General features: G+C 35.4%; 1 protein-coding gene across 2 annotated transcripts; it reads right to left on the reverse strand.

The window, feature by feature from the left end:
• Positions 1-15,693: 15,693 nt before the first annotated feature.
• LOC108985120 lies at positions 15,694-19,382 on the reverse strand. 2 transcript variants are annotated; one of them, XM_018957295.2, is made up of 5 exons: positions 19,294-19,382; positions 18,499-19,017; positions 18,175-18,324; positions 16,756-17,192; positions 15,694-16,637 (listed from the first exon to the last, which is right to left on the reverse strand). In XM_018957295.2, exons 2-5 carry the CDS (start codon positions 19,001-19,003, stop codon positions 15,939-15,941), a joined length of 1,791 nt encoding a protein of 596 aa, XP_018812840.1. In that variant the 5' UTR covers positions 19,004-19,017; positions 19,294-19,382; the 3' UTR covers positions 15,694-15,938. The 2 variants fall into 2 exon arrangements, with proteins under 2 accessions (XP_018812840.1, XP_018812838.1); XM_018957293.2 differs by having other exon boundaries at positions 18,499-19,022.
• Between the last annotated feature and the right edge of the window lie 1,327 nt (positions 19,383-20,709).

The raw sequence follows: 20,709 nt of genomic DNA on the forward strand, positions 1-20,709 counted from the left end.
TTAGAATACGAAAGATCAAAGATCCAAACCACATTAGAATACGAAAGATCAAAGATCAAAGCTAGTTTGTTTAACTCTGCAGGTGAAAGTCTAAAGACTTGAATTGCTGAAACCCAACCCAATGACGTGCGAAACAAGATGTTAACAACTAGCTTCAAATTAAATGACACTACAAGAAAATTGGTTATTTGCGATTAGTTATTTCCAGCGAAATCACTATATACAGCTAAAATGAGTCTGCTTTCGTTACAAATAGTCATTTTTCTCATATACAAATGGTCACAAATATCCGTTTTTCTTGTAGTGCGAGTCATCAAGATGAGGGGAAAAAAAAAACCATAAAGACTAGCCACATCATACTTCCGATATCCTAATTATTCAAGTTGCAATAGGAAAAGATAAATAAGTCTCTTATGCATATTATTGTTTTATATAAATTTAATGTGTTTTGTAATTCTCAACTGCAACCTAATCTCTCGATTTGGTGAAGAATCATCTATATCAGCCTTATCAGGCATTTAATTAGAAGCAACCTCATCCTTTTCAGATCATAAATGAAAATGGAAGTTAATATTGAAAAAATTAATGGCGTTTAGATAAACGCTATATGAATACAAATAGTGGCATTACAATAAACGCCGCTGCTAGTAAGTTGCCGGCGTATCATATAAATTGGCAGCATTTATTTAAACGCCACCAATAGTACATTGGCAATACATTGAAAAAATTAACGGCTTTTAGATAAACGCCGCTATGAATACAAATAGCGGCATTACAATAAACGCCGCGACTAGTATTGTAACACCCCGTATTTTAGTGTATTTTTACTGAAGGGTTATTTTTATTTATTAAAAAATTTATCCTCTTATTTTAAAATTGGTTGGATTTTAATTGGATTATTTTTAGGATTTTTAATTTGGTGAAAATTATTTTTATGTGCTTTCTTAATATTTATTTATTGTTGTGCATTTTAAATTTCTTTTCATATTTAATCAATTACTGTAGGATTTAATTATTTCAATTTGACTTTACCATTACGTTTAAATTATTTTATTTAACTTGTGGTTTTAAAATCGTTTCCGTTGGATCATTTTCGTGACCCAAGTTATGAGGATTGGACTTCATTTCTTTTCCCCTATTTTTTTCTTTCCTCTCCTTTTCTTTTCCCTCTCTTTTCTTTTTCCCCTTATTTCTCATTCGGTCCCTTTCTTCCCCGCGCGAACCCCCTCCCTCTCTCTCTCCCCGTGCGTCCGTCCACTCCCCCAACCTGCCACCGTCGAGCCGCCGTGGTCAACACCGCCCACTCCATTCGGTTTCCCTGCCGCCGACGACTTCACCCTACCAACCTCACCTCCATCCGCGCCACCGTTAGCCTCCACGCAGCCCTTCAAGCCGCGGCGTTACTTTCGCACCAGCGCCGCCGTCGCACCACCATTGGCCACCATCTTCCTACCACTTCATCCCCGACCTCTTGGCAACCCAATGGACCCAACCCCGGCTCCGATCCGTCACCGGTGAAGCACAACCAAGCCCATCTCCGATTTCGGCATTTTTGGCCTAAAAACACCCCTTGCACCGCCACCCACGGCAAATCACCACCACCATTGGCTTCACCGACCTCTCTAGGCCCTACCTTACCATTTTTGGGTCTTCGTTTGTCTCTGTTGAAAAGTTGGTATTTGTGACCCACGGCCACAGTGTATTTTACACTGTGGTGTTGCTCAGACGTCGCCTTTTTCAGCTTCGTGATCCTCCGGAAATTATTATATTGCACTGTAAGTATTTTCCAAAGAATTCTTGTGAATTTAATGTATTTTTACACTAACGCATTTCACTGTATTTGTTTGACATGCCGGACTGAGTCCGAGGAGTTCGGGGGTCGGATGGATTTATGATTGGAGTTGTTTGGGTTGGTTTGATTGGATTGGTTATTGGTTATTGAGGAATGTGGATTTGTGTTGGTACATGTGCATTTCATTATTTCATGCATGATCATGTTTGTAAAGAAAACTGGGTTTTCGTGTTATTGCATTCATGCTCATGTGTGATTTGGAAAGTTATGATTTTATGTGAGAATATTTTTGGGTGCGTGTGTTTCACGACCCCAAGCCGAGATGGGGCATTATCTCGGTGGAGCTCCTCTGGTTACTCGGGAGCGGAATAAACTGAGTAACGTCCCCTGGATTGTCGCTGGGCGACAATGGGATCGGATGAGAGATTCGTGCCGACTCCGTGGTCCTTCTGCTGGCGGGGACTAGAGGATGTCTGGCCATGTACGAGCTGGGCGCGGAACTGGGCATCGCTCGTTGCGTAGTGGGTGCTCGGCCATGAACGCGCTGGGCGCGGAACTGGGCATCGCTACGAAGCCAGGACGTGCGGATGGTCCCTAGGGGAGGCCATGGTGCATAGGGTATTGACGGATTAAATGGACTATTTTCTGGGAAAATAGTGTGAGTTGGATTTTGTGTAAATCATTTTCTGGGAAAATGTTTTACGGATTATTTTTGGGCCAAATGGGATTTTGGCGTGTGTTGGAAAATTATCATTTTCGGGGAAAATGATGTTTTGAGGAAAATGCATATTTCATCATATGCATGCATGTTAGTTGTATTAAATGCATTTTATTCCTGAGATTTTTTTTGGGTTATACTTACCTGCGGTACCATTCTGTGGTAACGCAGATTTTGATGCAGATGAGGAGGAGGAGGGCGAGCCTCAGGAGACGGCTCCGCCCGAGGAGTGATCTAGGATCACTAGCTGTGTTATTCTATTTTACTCGATTGTATTTTAGGACATGTGTTAAATTTTTATTTTGGATGACTGTATAACTGCTTTTAAACTTCTACTGATATTTACTTGTATTTAAATTCTGGTACTTAGTTGACTAATCCGCTGCGTTGTCATTGTACACTGTCGCTTGTACACACACTTGGCACTTTCGTTGGGATGCGTGACCGTGTTGTCATCATCCTGGCGTCTCGATTCTCGTGTTTCCTTACATGGGGGTCGGGGGGCGCCACATCATGGACATATGAAAAATGAGAGGAGTTACTGTGTGAGCTTCGTAACATGAATTTCTACAAAGTCATGAGAGCAGAACCAAACAGGGGCTGTGCGACGGAGGCTCTCCATGAGAGCAGCTACGATGCGGCAGCAAGGTGGCTAGGAGGCTGCAGTACTGTACTGTGGAAGCAGGGAGAAATATTGTGATGAGAAAGAGAGAGAGAGAATGTAGAGAAAAAGCATGACATGGCCTCACGGCGTAGAGAAAAAGCAGTGTACTGGGCGGTGGAGGCTTGTTTTCTGCCTCATGCACGGAGTGTTCTATTGCTGCTTGCAGTACTAGAATCGTGGCCCAACTACAGCAAGAGTACGCATGGCGATGTTGTGTGGATGCGACATGACATAGATGGAATGACGATCGAAACTCCTTAATAGTGTTGAGTACGAAATATATATTTAGACTTTTTAACTTGATATCTCTTATAACTTTACTTCTATCTCATATCATGTCCAAATATTATTATTTCTATTAATTTGCATATATGTAAACTTGTTTTTGTATAGGTACAATGGGTCCAAAAAAGAAGGCAAAGACTATCAGACCACACTTGCGAAGACAATCTACTTCAATACGAGCTGTTCATAGTGAGACACAATCATACCCATCCCTTTATAGGGCGGCCCATTCATTACCCTCTATCGATGGGCCGCCCCCTTCCGTTGATAGGATGGTGGAGTCATCACCTTCTAGAGATTGTCCTTTCCAACCATCATTATCTCATAGAAAGGGACCCAACCTTCTACATTGATACAAGTGGGAGGCCAACTACCCAGACATATAGAGATCAACAGAGAGACCCAGCCATGCACACCTGTACCAATAGAACCATGTTTGGAAGCAGAAAATGTCGACTTGTTTTCAGACATTGGAGATCGTTTTGTTGTCATTGTTGGTATGTTTATGTTTTTCTTACTTCTTATTTTTTTCACTGTAAATACACATTTACAAAATAGTAACAATGTCACTAAATCCATTTTTGCAGATAGAAATGGAGGTAGAGTAAAAAGACCATTGCACTCAATTCATGACATTTGGCATCTTCCAGAAGGGGAGCGAATTGATATGGAGCTCAATAATCTTGGTCAACCCATCAAAAAGCAAGACTCAGAGGTGGTAAGGTTTGGTGGCCTGATAGCGAGAACTAATAAGTTGGTTCCAATAATTTACAGGGATTGGAGGTTGGTGCCTAAAACTATAAAGGAGGAAGCGTGGGGTCTTATAATGGTATAGAACTTGTATTAAACCATTATTATTAATTAAGTAGGTATATTTTGAAAATTTTGTTAGAAATCAAAACATATACTTATGTAAATTTATTTTGACTGTAGGGCAAGTTTAAAGTTCCTGATGACAAATTGGATGAATTCAAAAAATGGATACATAAGGACTTGGGGAAGAAATGGAAAGACTACAAGCACGAATTGAATAAAAAGTTACTTCATAAAAAAGACACCTCTGCAGCACAAGTTGTATGGCAAGGGCAAGTCCCGATATGGTGGACTTATTGCAACTGCCGGAGCTAGCCAATCTTTGGTTCGATCCAGAATATAAGGTAAAAACGCGCGCATGTCTCTTAGATTTAGAAAGTCAACCAACTAGTTATTTTAATCATAATTCTCATAATTTTTGTAATGCTGTAGTCAAAATGTAATAAAAATAAGGAGTGTCGTAAGAAGCAGGTGGTTGTTCACAACGGAGGATCAAAAAGTTATGCAAGATATGCCTATGATGTGGTATTTATTTAATTTGTATTTATTTACTGTTGAATATTTGTTAGTTCTTTGTTTTCGATATGTGTTTAATCTAGAATATTGGACGCAGAAAAAATCAACTGGGACATTATCAAGTCGAGCCCAATTGTTTGTCACGACCAATAAGAGAAAGGATGGCATCCACTACAATGGTGAGATGAGGAAGAAAGTTGTATGTTTATTTTCAAATTTATTACTCTTTAATTTTAATGGATTTATAAGATGAATAATGTTTATTTTTTATTATCTATTACAGGCTGAGATGGAGGAACTTTTAACACAGGACACAAGTCCAATAGAAATGGGGTATGGAGGAACCATGACTTGTGCATCAGATGATCTTTATTCTAAAGTTATGGGGCTAGAACGGCCTGGACGTGTCCGCAGTTTGGGGTTTGGGCCAACCCCTACAAGGCAAACTTGTCAACATTCACTACCAACTTCTACGCAAGAAGATGGTATATTCAAGGAAGAGTTGGATAAAATGCGGAACGAATTAACTGAATTGCGAAACTTAGTAAACACATTCCTGCATGCACATGTGAGCACCCCACATATGTTTAGTTGATATCAATCAACAATATTTTGGAATTTTTGGACTCTCATTTGAATTTATTTTCAGGCTTCAGAACAAAATCAAATAGAGAATGAAGAGGAAGAGAAAGATGAAGAAGAGGAGAATGATGAAGGGGAAGATGAAGAAGAAGATGAGAATGACGAGGACGAGGATTAAGGGGATTATAAGTGAAGAATCTAAAATTTTATTAATATTTTAGTTTAATGGTAATTGCAACTTTCTTTAATTGAGATAATATTTATTTATGCCATATATCGACATTAGCTCTGTTTTGCTAAGTTGGAATTGGAATGGATTCTAAAAGTTTTAAATTCAGGTGTTAGGTGAAGTGGTGGATTATACATTAGTTTTACTACCCTTTTTCTAAGTTGTGAATCTTAGTAAGATGTCATTTACTAGTTTGGTTTATGACTCATTCTTTGAATGAAATTAGTGATTTATAAAGAAAAATTATTATCCAAGTCCCTTGATCAATTATCAACCTTTTTTTAAATGCTGCCAAAGCTATATATTATTATCGATATAACAATATAAATGCTGGAACACTACTAATTTACGGCATAAAATTGATCAATTGTAAGCATTTTTTAAATAATATAAACGCTAGAAAACTCAATAATTTATCGGCGTAAAATTGATCAATTGTCAAAGTTTTATTAAATGCTGAGAAAGCTATATATTATGTTTTGCGTAACAATATAGACGCCGGAAAACTCAATAATTTACTGCCGTAAAATTGATCAATTGTCGGCGTTTAACAAAACGTCGAAAAGTTATATATTATTTTCGGCATAACAATATAAACGCCGGAAAACTCAATAATTTACCAGCGTAAATTTGATCACTTTTCGGCATTTTTTTAACGGCGTCAAAGCTATATATTATTACCGGCGTAATAATACAAACGTCAGGAAACAACTAATTTACCGGCATAAATAATAAGTGCCGACAATAATATATTTTTACTGGCGCATAAACAACCGCCGATAATATAAATGTCGGCAATTCTTACTTTTTTTGTAGACATGTCTCAACTCCTCGACGAATGTCGATGTGCTCGGCAATGATATCTGGCGAAATCTAAATGGAAATACTGTGTACAGTCACAGTGTGAGAGAATGTGTTCTGAGGCATGTCACACATCCCCATATAGACCTTATGAACCATTGAGGGCTATACATTCCCCCTCAATGTGCAGATATTTCCCCAGCCTATATTAAGGAAAGCATCATTTAGGTTCGTCTGCTCCCATATGAGTTCGTTGAACTCATTAATCAGGACCTCTCGCTACCATAACAGTACGAGCCCCGATACGAGCAGTGTTTTGAGTGGCTCATTCCCTCCCTCATTTCCTAGTATGCAGAGGATGAGCCATATCTTGAAAGTAGAAAAGGAAAAAAAATTATTTACATTGATGCATTTCTTGAGTTAATTTTAAGTTGCTCTGCATTAACGTTGGAACATAGTAAAATAAACATTCGAACATTTAGATAAAACGTTCGGACGTATATCCTTTAGATTCGCACGTAAAACACATACGTGCGAACGTATAACATGTTCGAACGTAAGCAGTAAATAAATTTAAATAACGTACGTTTGGATGATTATGTTATACGTTCGAATGTAAAGGATTCACATCTGAACGTTAAGACATAAATAAATTTAAAAAGTAGTACGTTTGGACATTATAAGTAAACGTCCGAACGTAAATTTTACGTAAAAATAACGCTCGAATGTAAAACAATACACGTTCGAATGTAGAAGCCTTAAAGGCTATGTAATTGAAACGTCGTATGTTCGAACGTTATGACACAGAATGGCTGAGTCGACTCAGCCATTATTGAAATCTCCAAAATCAATCTACAAGATTCTAAATGCCGAAATGCTACCGTAGAAATTAAGTATACACTTTAAGAAACTTTTCTACGATAACTATTTGGCCAATGGCAAGTCATGGTGGCCGGAAAATGAAGTTAAACATTCGGCCACCATTTGGCCCGTTTTAAACAAAACCAAACCCAAATCTCAAATAAAATACATGTTATTTGATTAAAAGATAAATGTCTACCTTTTAGTGATGGTTGTGGCGGAGTTTGACGGCGGCGATGGAGGAGTGGCGGCGTGCAAATAGGAATGAAGTTAGTAACGGTGAAAATGACGCTTCACCGTTCTGTTTTGGGCTTATATACACGAAACATTTGAACGTAAATCTTAGTACGTTCGAACGTTTATCAATTTATTTTTCAAAATATTGACTATAATATATTATATTATTAATATATGTTATATATTATAATGTATACTATAACATATAGCATACTATATAGTATATTATAATCTATATAGTATATTATAGTATCTATACGTACTGTGTATTAATATATATAATGTATTCTATAGTATATTATATATATACTGTACTATATATATAGTATGGTATATATCTAATATTATATTATATATTATAATATAATATATAATATATTATATATATATATATATGATCCATTATAAACTAATGGAAAAAACATTATAATCACAAACTCTTATTACTAGCCCACAATATTGTTGTGGAAATATTGTGAATATGTTGTGATATGGATTTGAAATATTGTAATTATTGTTTGTGAATTTTGTTTGAATATGTTTACATGGTTCGAAATGTATTGTGTTTAAGTTTTGGATTTAAGTGAAAATTTTATATAATATTTTTTGGCTTTGAAGAATTTGTGAGTGCTAGTTATCTTTTGAGGAATATGTTTATACATGTTGTTGTAATTTTATGATTATTCTTGAAATATTGTGATTATTATTTGTAGTGTTTGTGAGTTTATGGTATTTATTGATGAATTAATATGTGTAGAAATATTTTTGTGGGAATATTGTTGTTATTGTGATATGGATTTAAAATATTGTGATGTTTGTTATTGTTATGTGTAGAAATATGGTGTTTGTTATTGTTTTTGATGAATTATTGAATATGTTTATCTGGTCATATTTAAGTAAAGATTAAAAACATTTAATATACATTTAATATGAGACTTAATATTTAACCTTTAATAAGTATATATAATATATTCATACTAATTTAGTTAGAATATGATTATTATTCAAATTATAATATGCAGCACATGGATGATGATTATGAGCAGGATGAGATGGAGGAGATGTTGGGTGATATTAGAGTGGGGATGTTTATGGATGAGGTTGATGACAATGCCTCAAGTGGTGGAGGGACTGATTGTGAAAATTTCGCTTCAATGTGGGAAGATGAAAGCGCGAGTTTTATCCAGGCTGTACAAAACATTCCAAAATGTCGTTTATTGTGCGGTTGCTTCACATTAAGTCATTGTGTGGGATGTCGACGAAAACAATAAACATGGTATTAGATTTATTTAACGAGGTGCTTCCCAAAGGGTCTGCATTGCCCAAGAACTTTTATGAAGCGAAACAGTTGAGAAACGAATTATGATTTGAGTACAAGTCCATACATACATGCAAGAATGATTGTGTTTTGTTCTGGAAGGAGAACGAAGAAAAACAAGCATGTCCTGTATGTGGAGAGTCAAGGTGGAAGGATAAGAAAAACGTACTGGTTAAGGTGTTAAGGAATTTTCCCTTGAGACCTACGTTGTAAAGACTATTTATGTGTAAGAAAACATATAATAATATGAGGTGGCACAAGGAGAAAAGGGTTAAGGACGACGCATATATGAAGCACCCTGCTAACTCACTTGCGTGGCAGTCTTTCGATAATCAATATCCAGAGTTTGGGATAGAAGCTCGGAACGTGCGCCTGGGACTCTCAACCGATGGATTCAACCCTTTTGGGAATATGAGTACAAGTTATAGCACTTGGCCCGTAGTGTTGATTCTGTACAATCTTTCACCATGGAGGTGCATGAAGGCGCCCAACTTTTTGTTAACTTTACTTATCTCTGGCTCGAGATTACCTGGGAATGACATTGACGTATTCATGCAGCCGTTGATTGAAGAGCTGAAAGAGTTATGGGAAATAGACGTTAGAACTTATGATGTATCCACGTCGACATCTTTTCAGATGTATGTTGCGATAATGTGGAGCATAAATGACTTTCCGGCATATGATAATCTTTTCGGCTGGAGTACAAAAGGGAAGTTAGCGTGTCTGACGTGTAATAAAGAAACTGCTAGTGAGTGGTTAAAACATTCTCGGAAGTTGTGTTTCATGAGTCATCGACGTTATTTACCAGAAAATCATGCATGGAGAAGAGAATGCACTAAGTTTAATGGTAGAGTAGAGGATAGAATTGCACCAAAAGAGCTGTCTAGGGAAGAGATAGTGGAACAACTGGTACATATTAGAGCGAACAATTTTGGCGAAGGTCGAGGAAAGAACAACAGAAAACGAGGCGCAATAGAATTGAATTGGACAAAGCATAATATTTTTTTTTGACTTGCCGTATTGGTTGTCCTGTATGTTGTGACATAGTTTGGATGTAATGCACATAGAGAAAACTATTTGTGATAATATACTGGGTACATTAATGAGCATTAACAAAAAGACAAAGGACACGATCAAGACGAGGAAAGATCTTGATAGAATGAGAATAAAACATAATCTACATTTACGGGTGGAAGGCAATAGGGTGGTCATGCCACATGCATGTTTTACGATGACGAGGGAGGAGAGGATGGACTTTTGCAATTGGTTGCAAGGTGTGAAATTGCCAGATGATTATGCTTCAAATATTGGTAGATGCGTGAGTCCTGCTGACTGAAAAATCAATGGATTGAAAAGTCAAGACTGTCACGTATTTTTATAGAAGTTATTACCTGTGAGAATTCGTGGGAAGCTGACATTTAATGTACGTGTTTCCATATCCGAACTCTGTATGTTTTTTAAGGATTTGTGTGCTCGGGTAGTAAATCGAGATGTGTTGTGAAAATTGAAAGAAGACATTGCTACTATACTATGTAAATTCGAGCAAATCTTTCCACCATCATTTTTTAATGCCCTGGTCCATTTAGCAATAGATTTACCGCGAGAGGTAATGTTGGGTGGACCAGTGCAATTCCGTTGGATGTATCCAGTTGAAAGATACTTGGCTCGATTGAAGTGCACTGTTGAGAATAAAGCCAGAGCTGAGGGTTCAATAGCAGAGGCCTATATACACGATGAATGGTTAATATTTTGCTCTCTATATCTTCGTGGTGTTGGGACACGATCTAATCGTTAAGAGAGAAATGATGATCTTGCTGCTCCTCCTCGTCGTGAGCTATCAGCGTTTTCGCAGAATGCACGATCTTTGGGTGCACAAACGGGTTACGATTTAATTGATGGAGAGTTAGGTAAAATTCGGTGGTTTGTGCTAAATAATTGCTGAGAGATTGGTGATTATCTCAGGTATGTCGTTCCAGGCTTCGAATAATTCTAATCTTCAAGTTTAACTATAATCGTTGTGCTCAAAATAAACTTCTTTTGCATTTATCTATAACAGTGAGCACATTGACAAACTTAGGATGAAAGACGTAAAAAACATAGAGGCAAGACACGAGGAAGAATTTCCCGGATGGTTTGAAGAACGTGTATGAACTAAAATTATATATATGTTATATTTTGATACTTTTAACTATGGATAATGAAATAATAAATATATACTATTTCAATTGTTAGATTTTGGAACAACGTGCTCGTGATTCCGGATCAATTTCTTCTGAATTGTATGCATTGGCCCGTGATCCCTCAAATAGAGCACTTCGATACACTGCATGCACTGTTCAAAGTTATAGATTCCATACTCTGGACCATGAACGTAATAGAAAGACTCAAAATTCTGGTGTGTTGGTCGAGGGGAGTCATGGAATAGATGATATTGACTATTATGATATCATACATGAGATTTTCGAATTGAAATATCTAGGTGGGTTTGCAACATGTCTTTAAATGTGATTGGTGGGATCTAGGCGGTGGTCGTGTTTCGATACATAGGAATAATCACTTTACGAGTGTCAATACTTCATCTAAATGGTACGAAGATGATCCATTCGTATTGGCTTGTCAAGCTACCCAAGTCTATTACTTGATTGATCCAATGAAAAGTGGTGATGAAGATAGTAGAGAGATAACTTGGCGAGTCGTACAAAAATTTATCCCTCAAAATATATATGAAGTAGGAATGAGTGCAGATTACGAGCATAGTGGAGATAAAGATGACACTTCGATTGTAGAGGCATACCAGGAAGATGAAGAGGGTATTAACTTGTTTGTTGACCTCGGTGCACTCGAGTTGCTCCCCTCTTGTAGAGATGATGTCCCACCCGTCCATTTCGACCCGTCCGTATTAAATGATCATTCAATTCAAGTAAGTGAGGAGGAAGAAGAAGAAGAGTCAGAAGATGAAGATGAAGCAGAATCTGGCCAGGAGGTGGATAAGGAGGATGAAGAAGAGGTGCATGATGATGATGAAGATGTTATTGAGAGAGATTCTAAAACAAGTATGGAAAATACGTCTGAAGATAAAGCATAAAGTACTAAATATTTTATTCATATAAGTGACATTTAAAATATCTTGAATTTTCAACATTTCTTTTAATTAATTTTCTTTGATATAATTAATTATTTTCAAGAATGCTGCCAAAAAGACAATGAAGAAATGTGCCTCCGCCAAGTCCAAGTCCCGAACCCATTGAGGACTCTCCACTCGAGGAATCCGCTCCTAAAGATCAAGTTCACAAGCAAGAGAACATCAGTCAATCCACACCTACTAGTAAGAAAATATTGTCATTGATAATTAATTATATAGTTAATACTTTTGTCGTAATAACTATATAACTATAATTATACTATCTATTATCATGCAGTTGATGCATCTGTACGTCGTGGTCGTGGCTATACACGTGACATCTCTCTTGAGAAAAACAGAAGGTACGGAAAACTCAAGATCACCATTCCTGATAATTCCACTGGAGGAGTGGATGATAGTGCAGCAATGCTTTCCTCCTATATTAGCACAGTAGTTCGAGCTTATACTCCATTTTGTGTGCGCTCATGCCAAAAATTTTCTGAATGAGATTAAGGAGCACATTCGACGTCGTGTGTTGGTGAGTTTACTTTGAGAGTACATTTTTTTCACCTAGATTAATATATCATATTTTTTACCTGATTCACTTGTTAGGATGAATTCGACCTTGACTTTGGCCGTAGCGAGAATTTGAGAACTGTGAATGAGTTGATGACTACACTATTCCGACGTCACAAGGGACGATATCATGACCACTTCAAGAAGTTTGAGATGTTGAAAGAGGCTGCGCAGTCTCCTTTCCAGCAGATGCAGTTAGATGATTGGAGAAAGTGTTGTGATCTTTTCACATCTTTAGATCGTCAGGTATTTTACATTTATATCTTTTAATTACTTAAATTCATATTCGTTCTATATATTATATGTATACATATTACAATTAACATTCTTAATATGTTTTGTAGCACTTGAGTTATACAAATGCACAGAATAGATCCGCTCTGACTGTCCACCATTATTCTGATTCAAGGTCATTCCACCGTCTTGCTAAAAAAGTGGTAATTAAAAAATCTCTGGTTTCACTTATTTTTCTAATATTCTTTTATTTAAGTATTAACATTATCTTTTTAAAATTGCTAATGTCGTTTTGTTAGAAACGTGATGATCCTGAAAACTTTTTCCTCATTCATATCTATGCTACTGCTCACACTAATGAGCATAGTGAGTGGATGGATCCTGTGACTGCAGATAATTATGTAAGCAATGCTAATTTTGTTAAATAAATTATGTAACATGTGAATAATTTTTTTTTTTATTTCTATTTCTTTTAATACATTACTTATTAACGATCATTACCTTTCAAATTACACGAAGAAATGATGGAGATGCAGTCGGCTCCTGGGGAATCCTCTCCTAGTGACATAGACATATTCACGCAAGTGCTTGGGCCGCAGTCTAGTATGACAAGAGGTTTAGGACGATCTATCAAGCGTAGATGTTCATCCTCCTCAACCTCGTCGACTTCACAAATTAATAATCTTACCAAACATTTAGAAATTGCACGGCGTGAGAATGAGTATATGAGGTCAAGACCGCAAGAGTTAGAGTCTCTCTTAGAAAGATAGTCTCATTTAGAGACGTGTTTGCAGAACCAACGGAGAGACCAGGAGGAAAGAATACGCAGTGAAGTCCAAGAGCAAGTACAACGGGAGATGATGGAGCGAATGGAGCGTATTATGTTGTTGCAACAAAATTACGATGAGCAAGGAAAAAAAAAGAAATAAATTTTATCAGTTATGGTGTGTAGTTTTAATATCTAATATTAAAATTTTATAAGACATTGTTATTTGTTAATTGATGTTATGTAATATGATACAATTTGTATGCTTTTAAATTTTATGAAATTAGTATTTCTGATCTGTACGTTCGAATGTAAAGTAAAAACGTTCAAACATTGCTTCCCATTCGAACCAACATTCGAACGTGAATACATAAAATTTTATAGTAACATTCGAACGTAGGCATCTACGTTCGAACGTACTGACCCTCAAACGAACAAAACGTTTGAATGGTTCAACGATTAACGTTTGAACAAAGCTCCGAACATACCACTTGCATTCGAACGCTCCATCGTTTACATTCGAACGTTAACTTCTCTCATTCGAACTATAATCAACGAACGTCAACTTTTCTAATTCGAACGCCAATCGGTCGGGTTGCCATTCGAACGTTCAATTTGACGTCCGAATGTTACTTTCTGTGACAGTTCTCAACCGTCACAAAAAATGGAAACGTTCGAACGTTCAACCAAACGGAACACCTCCAACCATCACTAAAAATATTTTTAGTGATGGTTCAACAGTAAACCGTCACCAATTGTTTTTTGTGGTGCACATTAGGTGACGGTCGTGGTGATGGTTTTAAACCGTCACCAAATATCTTTTGTGACGTTTTGATAATTTTTGGTGACAGTTTCCTCTGTCACAAAAGATAAATTGTGTTGTAGTGTATCTCTATTTTCTATTGCCACTTGTTTATGCATGTGGCTCTTATTAAAAAAAAAAAAAAAAAAGTGAGTCAGATTTTCCTTCAATAAATGAGTTCAATATGTAGAATATTTAATTGAATAGAATATTATAATATTACATACTTAATTGAATAAAATATTATAATATAGAGTTAAGATTTAAACTCACAAACTTAAATTTTATAGTAACCTTAATTTTAGTATAGTACTCATGCAAGTTTTTATTTATGTTTGCAGCTTCGTGAAAGTACTGTACGTACGTAAATGTACCGGTTCCATCTTTATAGGATAATTTAAAGATTCCTGCTACATACACTCACTAGGGTTTAGCTCGAGAATGGATTCCCAGATTATTTGGATATTTTTATTTATTTAATTTTTTATATTCTTAAACATTTAAAAAAATTTTAAAATATCATTAAAATATAATTTTTTAATTACTAAGTAAAAAAAAAATTGCATCCGTACCATCCTCAGTGACTCTAGCTTTATTCTAAGTTAAAATAATTATACGGTAGTAAACCAACTAAGTTTCATAGGCTGGTCTTAACGCTAAATGGAATATTATCGGGAATATGACTAAGATCCTTCGAGGATTAATTTGCTTGGATAAATTGGGTTTACCATCTTTGTGTTGCTGTTAGAGTCATTCCTCATGTGGAGTTTGGTCGTCGTGTTGGTTTGGTAAGATTTTATTTTCTATTTTTGTTGTTGTGCTAACGTTTTTTTCCAGGTGGGATTTTTGTGCTTGTTTTCTTTTTGGCTTGTTGTTTTTTTGTCAGCAAAATCTAGGCTCTTTTGATACCTGGTTTCGAAATTATTATATTCCCAGGTATCGATCTATTATTATAGTTTTCCTCCACCATAAATGAAGATTTATTAATAAAATTGAGACGGAGTCACTCGTGAACATGTGATTCTTGGCTCTTTTAAAAAAAAGAAAAAAAACTGTTGTCATATTGTCTTTTTCACTAAAGAGAATTTATAAGATTGGCTGATCTACCTTTGAAACTCGAAACTTTAACTGCAGTTTAATTTTTTTTGTCGTTATGTCGAAGAACTTTTCCAGTAACCAGCAAATTTTCTTAGGCAGGGATTGGTGAAGTGAAGGGATCAAGTATTGATGGCTGATGCTCCAGCCAGTAATACAGACGGATTTCTTTCGATATGACCATGACCGATTTATAAGCTTATGATCATCATGACACCATAGAAAATTCATAATATTTAACAACATTTTTATATGTATATATAATATGACAAACATCAGAATATAACGACAAAAACCATAGAATTATGTTACAAGAGAGTTTCGAGAGTCTTAATTAATAAAAAGTAGCAGCTTTCATATAATAATTATCACCAGCCCAATACTCGTGGGTTTTATAAAGAACCAACAATATTCCAAGCTAATTAATGAAGATCATACTGAAGCCTTGATCATAATTTCGTCGTCAAATTTCACACTGAGAACTTGCATGACTAGTTCAGTAGGACTGTTCAATTGGACCGAATTTTTTCAGACCCGATCAAGAACCTGGGTTCTGTCATTACCTCCGGATTGGTTGCCATTCTCCATTTCCGTAGCAAGCGGCTTGGAATTGAAAAGCCTATTCTTTGACCCGAAAAGCCAATTTGAACAGAATGCGGAGCGAAATATATTAAACCAAAGGCGACAATGCAAGATAACAAACAAACTAATTGGGACAATGGGCGCCGCAACAATTATTCGGATCGGAACACTTGTTTTGCTTTTAAAGACCAAAAAACATGCTGCACTGAAGGCTATCAGCATGCCTACTATTGAAATGAAAAGCGTAGCGAGTCCCAACGCCAACCTAAGAGGTAATGATTTGAGGAAATCCTTTTGGGTGTAGTGTGACGTGAGTATTGTCAAGAAAACTAATATTGAAGACGAAGAGAAGAACATGGCTACCACATCTGATACGAGAAATAACGTAAACCAGTTGCTTTCCAGAAAGATAGGAATGCCTGTTTCTTGATTGTTGCCACCTGGTACTGTGAAGGCAGCTGGAAAAACCACAGTGGCAATCAGTGCTGCCACGAGCATGCAAGAGTTTGCCGTGTTTTTCATCCACTTTTCACCCTTCATCCGTAGTTCTTCATGGGTCCTCTTAAGTATATCCCTAGGTGTTTCTGGTGTTTTTGAAGAATTCGGCTTGTTCACGTATAACTTCGGCACAATCTTTTCTATCTCCTACAATAACCAATTACTTGTAAATTAAAACATATAGAAAGGGGAGACCATGCAATATATACATGTTCGACGAGAAAAAAAGAAGTTGACATGATATTTAACACCCACACATACGTACTTGAAACCACAATAACTCTCGTTGCATTTGAAGTGCCTCTCCCGTGACGATATTCAGCCGATCTGAAGAAGGCAATTGTCCAGCTAAGTGCAGCATGTTGTTTCCCCCTTTGGCCTTATAGGTCGCAACATCACCCTTCAAAACACCTATCTCATATATTAAATTAAAAACACGCACTTGTCGATTTTCAACAGCAACGTGAAATAAACTTCCATATTCTTGGTCATGTTGCCATATGAGATCGGGATAAGAGCGTATAAGTATAATTATAAATTCAATGTTCCCTGCTTTCGTAGCTTCAACAAGTAGTTTCATATGATAGGGAACCATAGTTGACGATAAATATTTGTCGTCTCCAAGCGCTTTCCAAAGGCGGCCAACTAAGTGATGGGCTGATGCTTGCATCAAAGCTTTGTTGCAGAACCGACCTCTGAAGCCTACTTAGGATTAAGAGAATTAAGATCGTCTGGTTAAAAAGAAATATTAATTCTATATGCCAAAAGAATATCATATATATCGTTTAGGATATATATTATAATTGGTTCTTATATGAATGGATCATTATTTCATTGCTTCATCAACATCGTCATATACATTTTGTTTTCCAATATATATGCTTCTTATTATAGCTATATAGCTTAATTAATTTCTGATCATGAATTAATTATATATGCTCATGGAATCTTACATGCGAGTATAAACATGCAGCATCTAGAATATATATAAATATATATATATATATATAATATATATATATATGAAAAAAATATATATATTTATATATGGGTCTTGATTTAATTGCAATTAGTGACTAACAATTTATTTTAAGAGTCTCTGAGATTAACGTCTTCAAATTTAATTAGCTAATTTGATGACATGTTATTTGGCCATGTTAGTATGATGACTAGCCTAGTCTTAAACAGCAAATCGCGCTGAAAAGAAGAAGATTAATTCACTAAAAAGATCTATACATTTAACATTTATAAGTAGTTATTTATAAATAAAAAAAAAACATTTATAAGTAGTTAATTAAGAATTAATATGGCAAGAAATGCTATTCTAAGCTATGCCTCTACACCACACACACCATCCATATGACATAATTTGATTGTAAGATTTAAGTTTTAGAATTATTTTTCTCAAATAATGCAATGTAGATTGTGGTGTAGAGACCTAAGAATAGAGTTATTCATGGCCTTGATCTACCTAATATAAACTATGCGTGAACAACAAATTATGACACCTCTCTAAGGCCGGACACGTACATGACTTAGTAAATTTATATACTTGATTAATGAAGAAATTCCTCCAGTCCAGTTATAAATATACACGCGCATACTTACATATATACATACATATGTATGTACGTATATACATCCATATATTTAGATTAATAGTTTGGGTTGGAAATAAACTAACAGGAGTTTAAGCGTCTTTCCCATACTGATGGCTGACTTTTGCTGCCAATTTCCGAAGGTTTCTTGGCCAACATTTCCAATGCAAGCCAAAGATGTTTCTTCTCTTCAGGTGTTGGCCGCTTTAGAATGTCCAGAATTTTGTGTGCCGTATCTGTTCATAAAAACCAAGACATTTGTCATTGTTATTTAGTCTATTTTAAGTAAATACCATTTAATAATTAGCTAATATATGAATTAAGTTGTTTATAAAAACGTGTCATATTACAATAGCATTGTTCATAATTAATTATTGTCTCAAACTGATGATCACAAGTGTAGGACATACCATACAAATCGGTGGAAATAGTAGCCTGAATGAGATAAATGTGATCCAGAGAAGCCAAGTTTTGAACAGGAGTCACAGAGTATAAATACGACACCATGTCTCTATTTCCAGTCTTTATTGCCGCGTAAAGTGGTAAAGCATCGATGTGGTGCTTGGGGAATATAGATGGCAGATTTTTGTTCTTTTTCACCATCACCTCTGCAATTGTTATGATTTCTGATTGAGCGGCAAAATAAAGGGCCGTGTAGTTGCCTGGTTTGGTTTTCAATTCTAATTGTTCAGGTGTCATCATATTCACGAGTTCTTTTACAAAACGGGTGCGTTTTGCAGCTGCCGCATTGTGAAGAGCTGTACCTTCCTCTTTTGTTATGGGGGCTCCAAGGTCGCAGTTTGGATTTTTCTGGATAAAAGCTTTAGCAGCTTTCCAATCATCTTCTAGGGCAGCTCGAAGGAGAGGAGCATAAAAGGCACGAGATTGAGATAATGAGCTATCACCCTCTTCCATTATTTTTCCTTGATCTTTTCTAAGAATATTGAAAATTAATTACAAGAATTAATATGATATTACGTATCATGTATATATGCATGAGATGCTTAATTAGGTGAATAGATATATAGACAATATATGCATGATGACTGCTTAAAAAAAACCAGAAAAATTAAAATCTCTGAAACATAAATTAATTTTCTATATATGTCGAAATACAATATTCATGCATATACGCAATATGTGATATTATTGATCATGATTTTTGAGCCAATATTATAATTAGGAGGACTATCGAAACTGCTAACCTTCACAGTTGGAAATTGATGAAGTAGCTTAGCTTCGGAGAGAGTACTGCGTGTAGTACGTACGAACTCCAAGTAAATGAGGTTTTTGATACTCTCAACCTTCCACGAGAATTTTGCTACAAAGTGGATGATATTTATAGATCGACGTCTGGCCAACATTATGTAGCGATCATTATCATAATTAAGACTGGATATATATTAAAATGACTATATTGTCCAAATTAGAATGCGAAAGATGAAAGATCCAAACCACATTATTGATTCTTTACCCCCCAAGTATTTTGGAACTTGCCTTGATCTTCTCAAAAGAATTGTTTTCAAAAAGAGTAATGATAAGCTTAATCCTTTTTACAATAATATTTTAAATTGAGAATAATTTTATAAAGGGATATTATTTTTATGTTATTAATTTATAAAAATGTTCCTAATTAAAAACATAATTATTTAAATAATTATAAAAAAGATTTTACGTATATCATTGACGACAATTGCAGTAACTTTTTTTCCGCGTTATGTCCGTACATTTTTACTTGGGATATGTAATATAATTTCATCCCGACATATACAATTGTGATTTTTAGAAAACTCAGTTTTATTACCAATTAATAATTTTGTTTCTTTATCAAAATTATTAAAAGAACTTTCTTCTATATAGATAACATCCTTAATAAAGTAATTAAAATCTGGTAGTTGAATTAGGTACGTACAAAAGACAGTCAAGCATTTGGTATTTCTTCATTCATGGCCAATGGTTTAATTAATTAATATTGCCAACGTCAACGCAGTTGTGTTGTAATTCTCAAGTGCATCGTCCTCTCTCGATCTGGTGAGAATATTCATGTAAGCCATTTTAAAACCAACCTAGCCTTTTTGAGATAAAAGTAAAACAAATACAGAAAATGAAAGTTGGGGGTGAATGCTATGAAGGTTTGGCTTGATATCCAATTAACGGGCAAAAGCCAGGAGAAGTTTCCTACTGCCGGCGTTGGCAGTACTTGTGTTTAGCATCTGTTATTTATATATATATATATATATATATATATATATATATATATGTGTGTGTGTGTGTATCAATGTGATTTAGGGTTAATTAAAAAGTATGTATCTGAATTTTTATATTTTTATAATTTGATGCCTCAATTTTCAACTTAATTTCACAAAATTAAAATCAATTAAACGCCTCCATCAATCTTCTTCTACAAAAATAAAATGCGGATTAATTAGCTGATGTAATACTGATGGCGTACATACCGATGCAATATGTCAGCTTTTAATTAGCTGGCGTAGATATTGATCATCCACAAAGGTAGTCAAACAAAGACAGAAAATTAAAAATTCTCAACTCACTATCTAAACTTAATTTTTAAAATTAATATTAAAAAATTTGAGTTGATCCAAACAAATAAAATATTAATT

This window comes from Juglans regia, chromosome 15 (assembly GCF_001411555.2).
Source record: "Juglans regia cultivar Chandler chromosome 15, Walnut 2.0, whole genome shotgun sequence".
Classification (NCBI taxonomy): domain Eukaryota; kingdom Viridiplantae; phylum Streptophyta; class Magnoliopsida; order Fagales; family Juglandaceae; genus Juglans; species Juglans regia.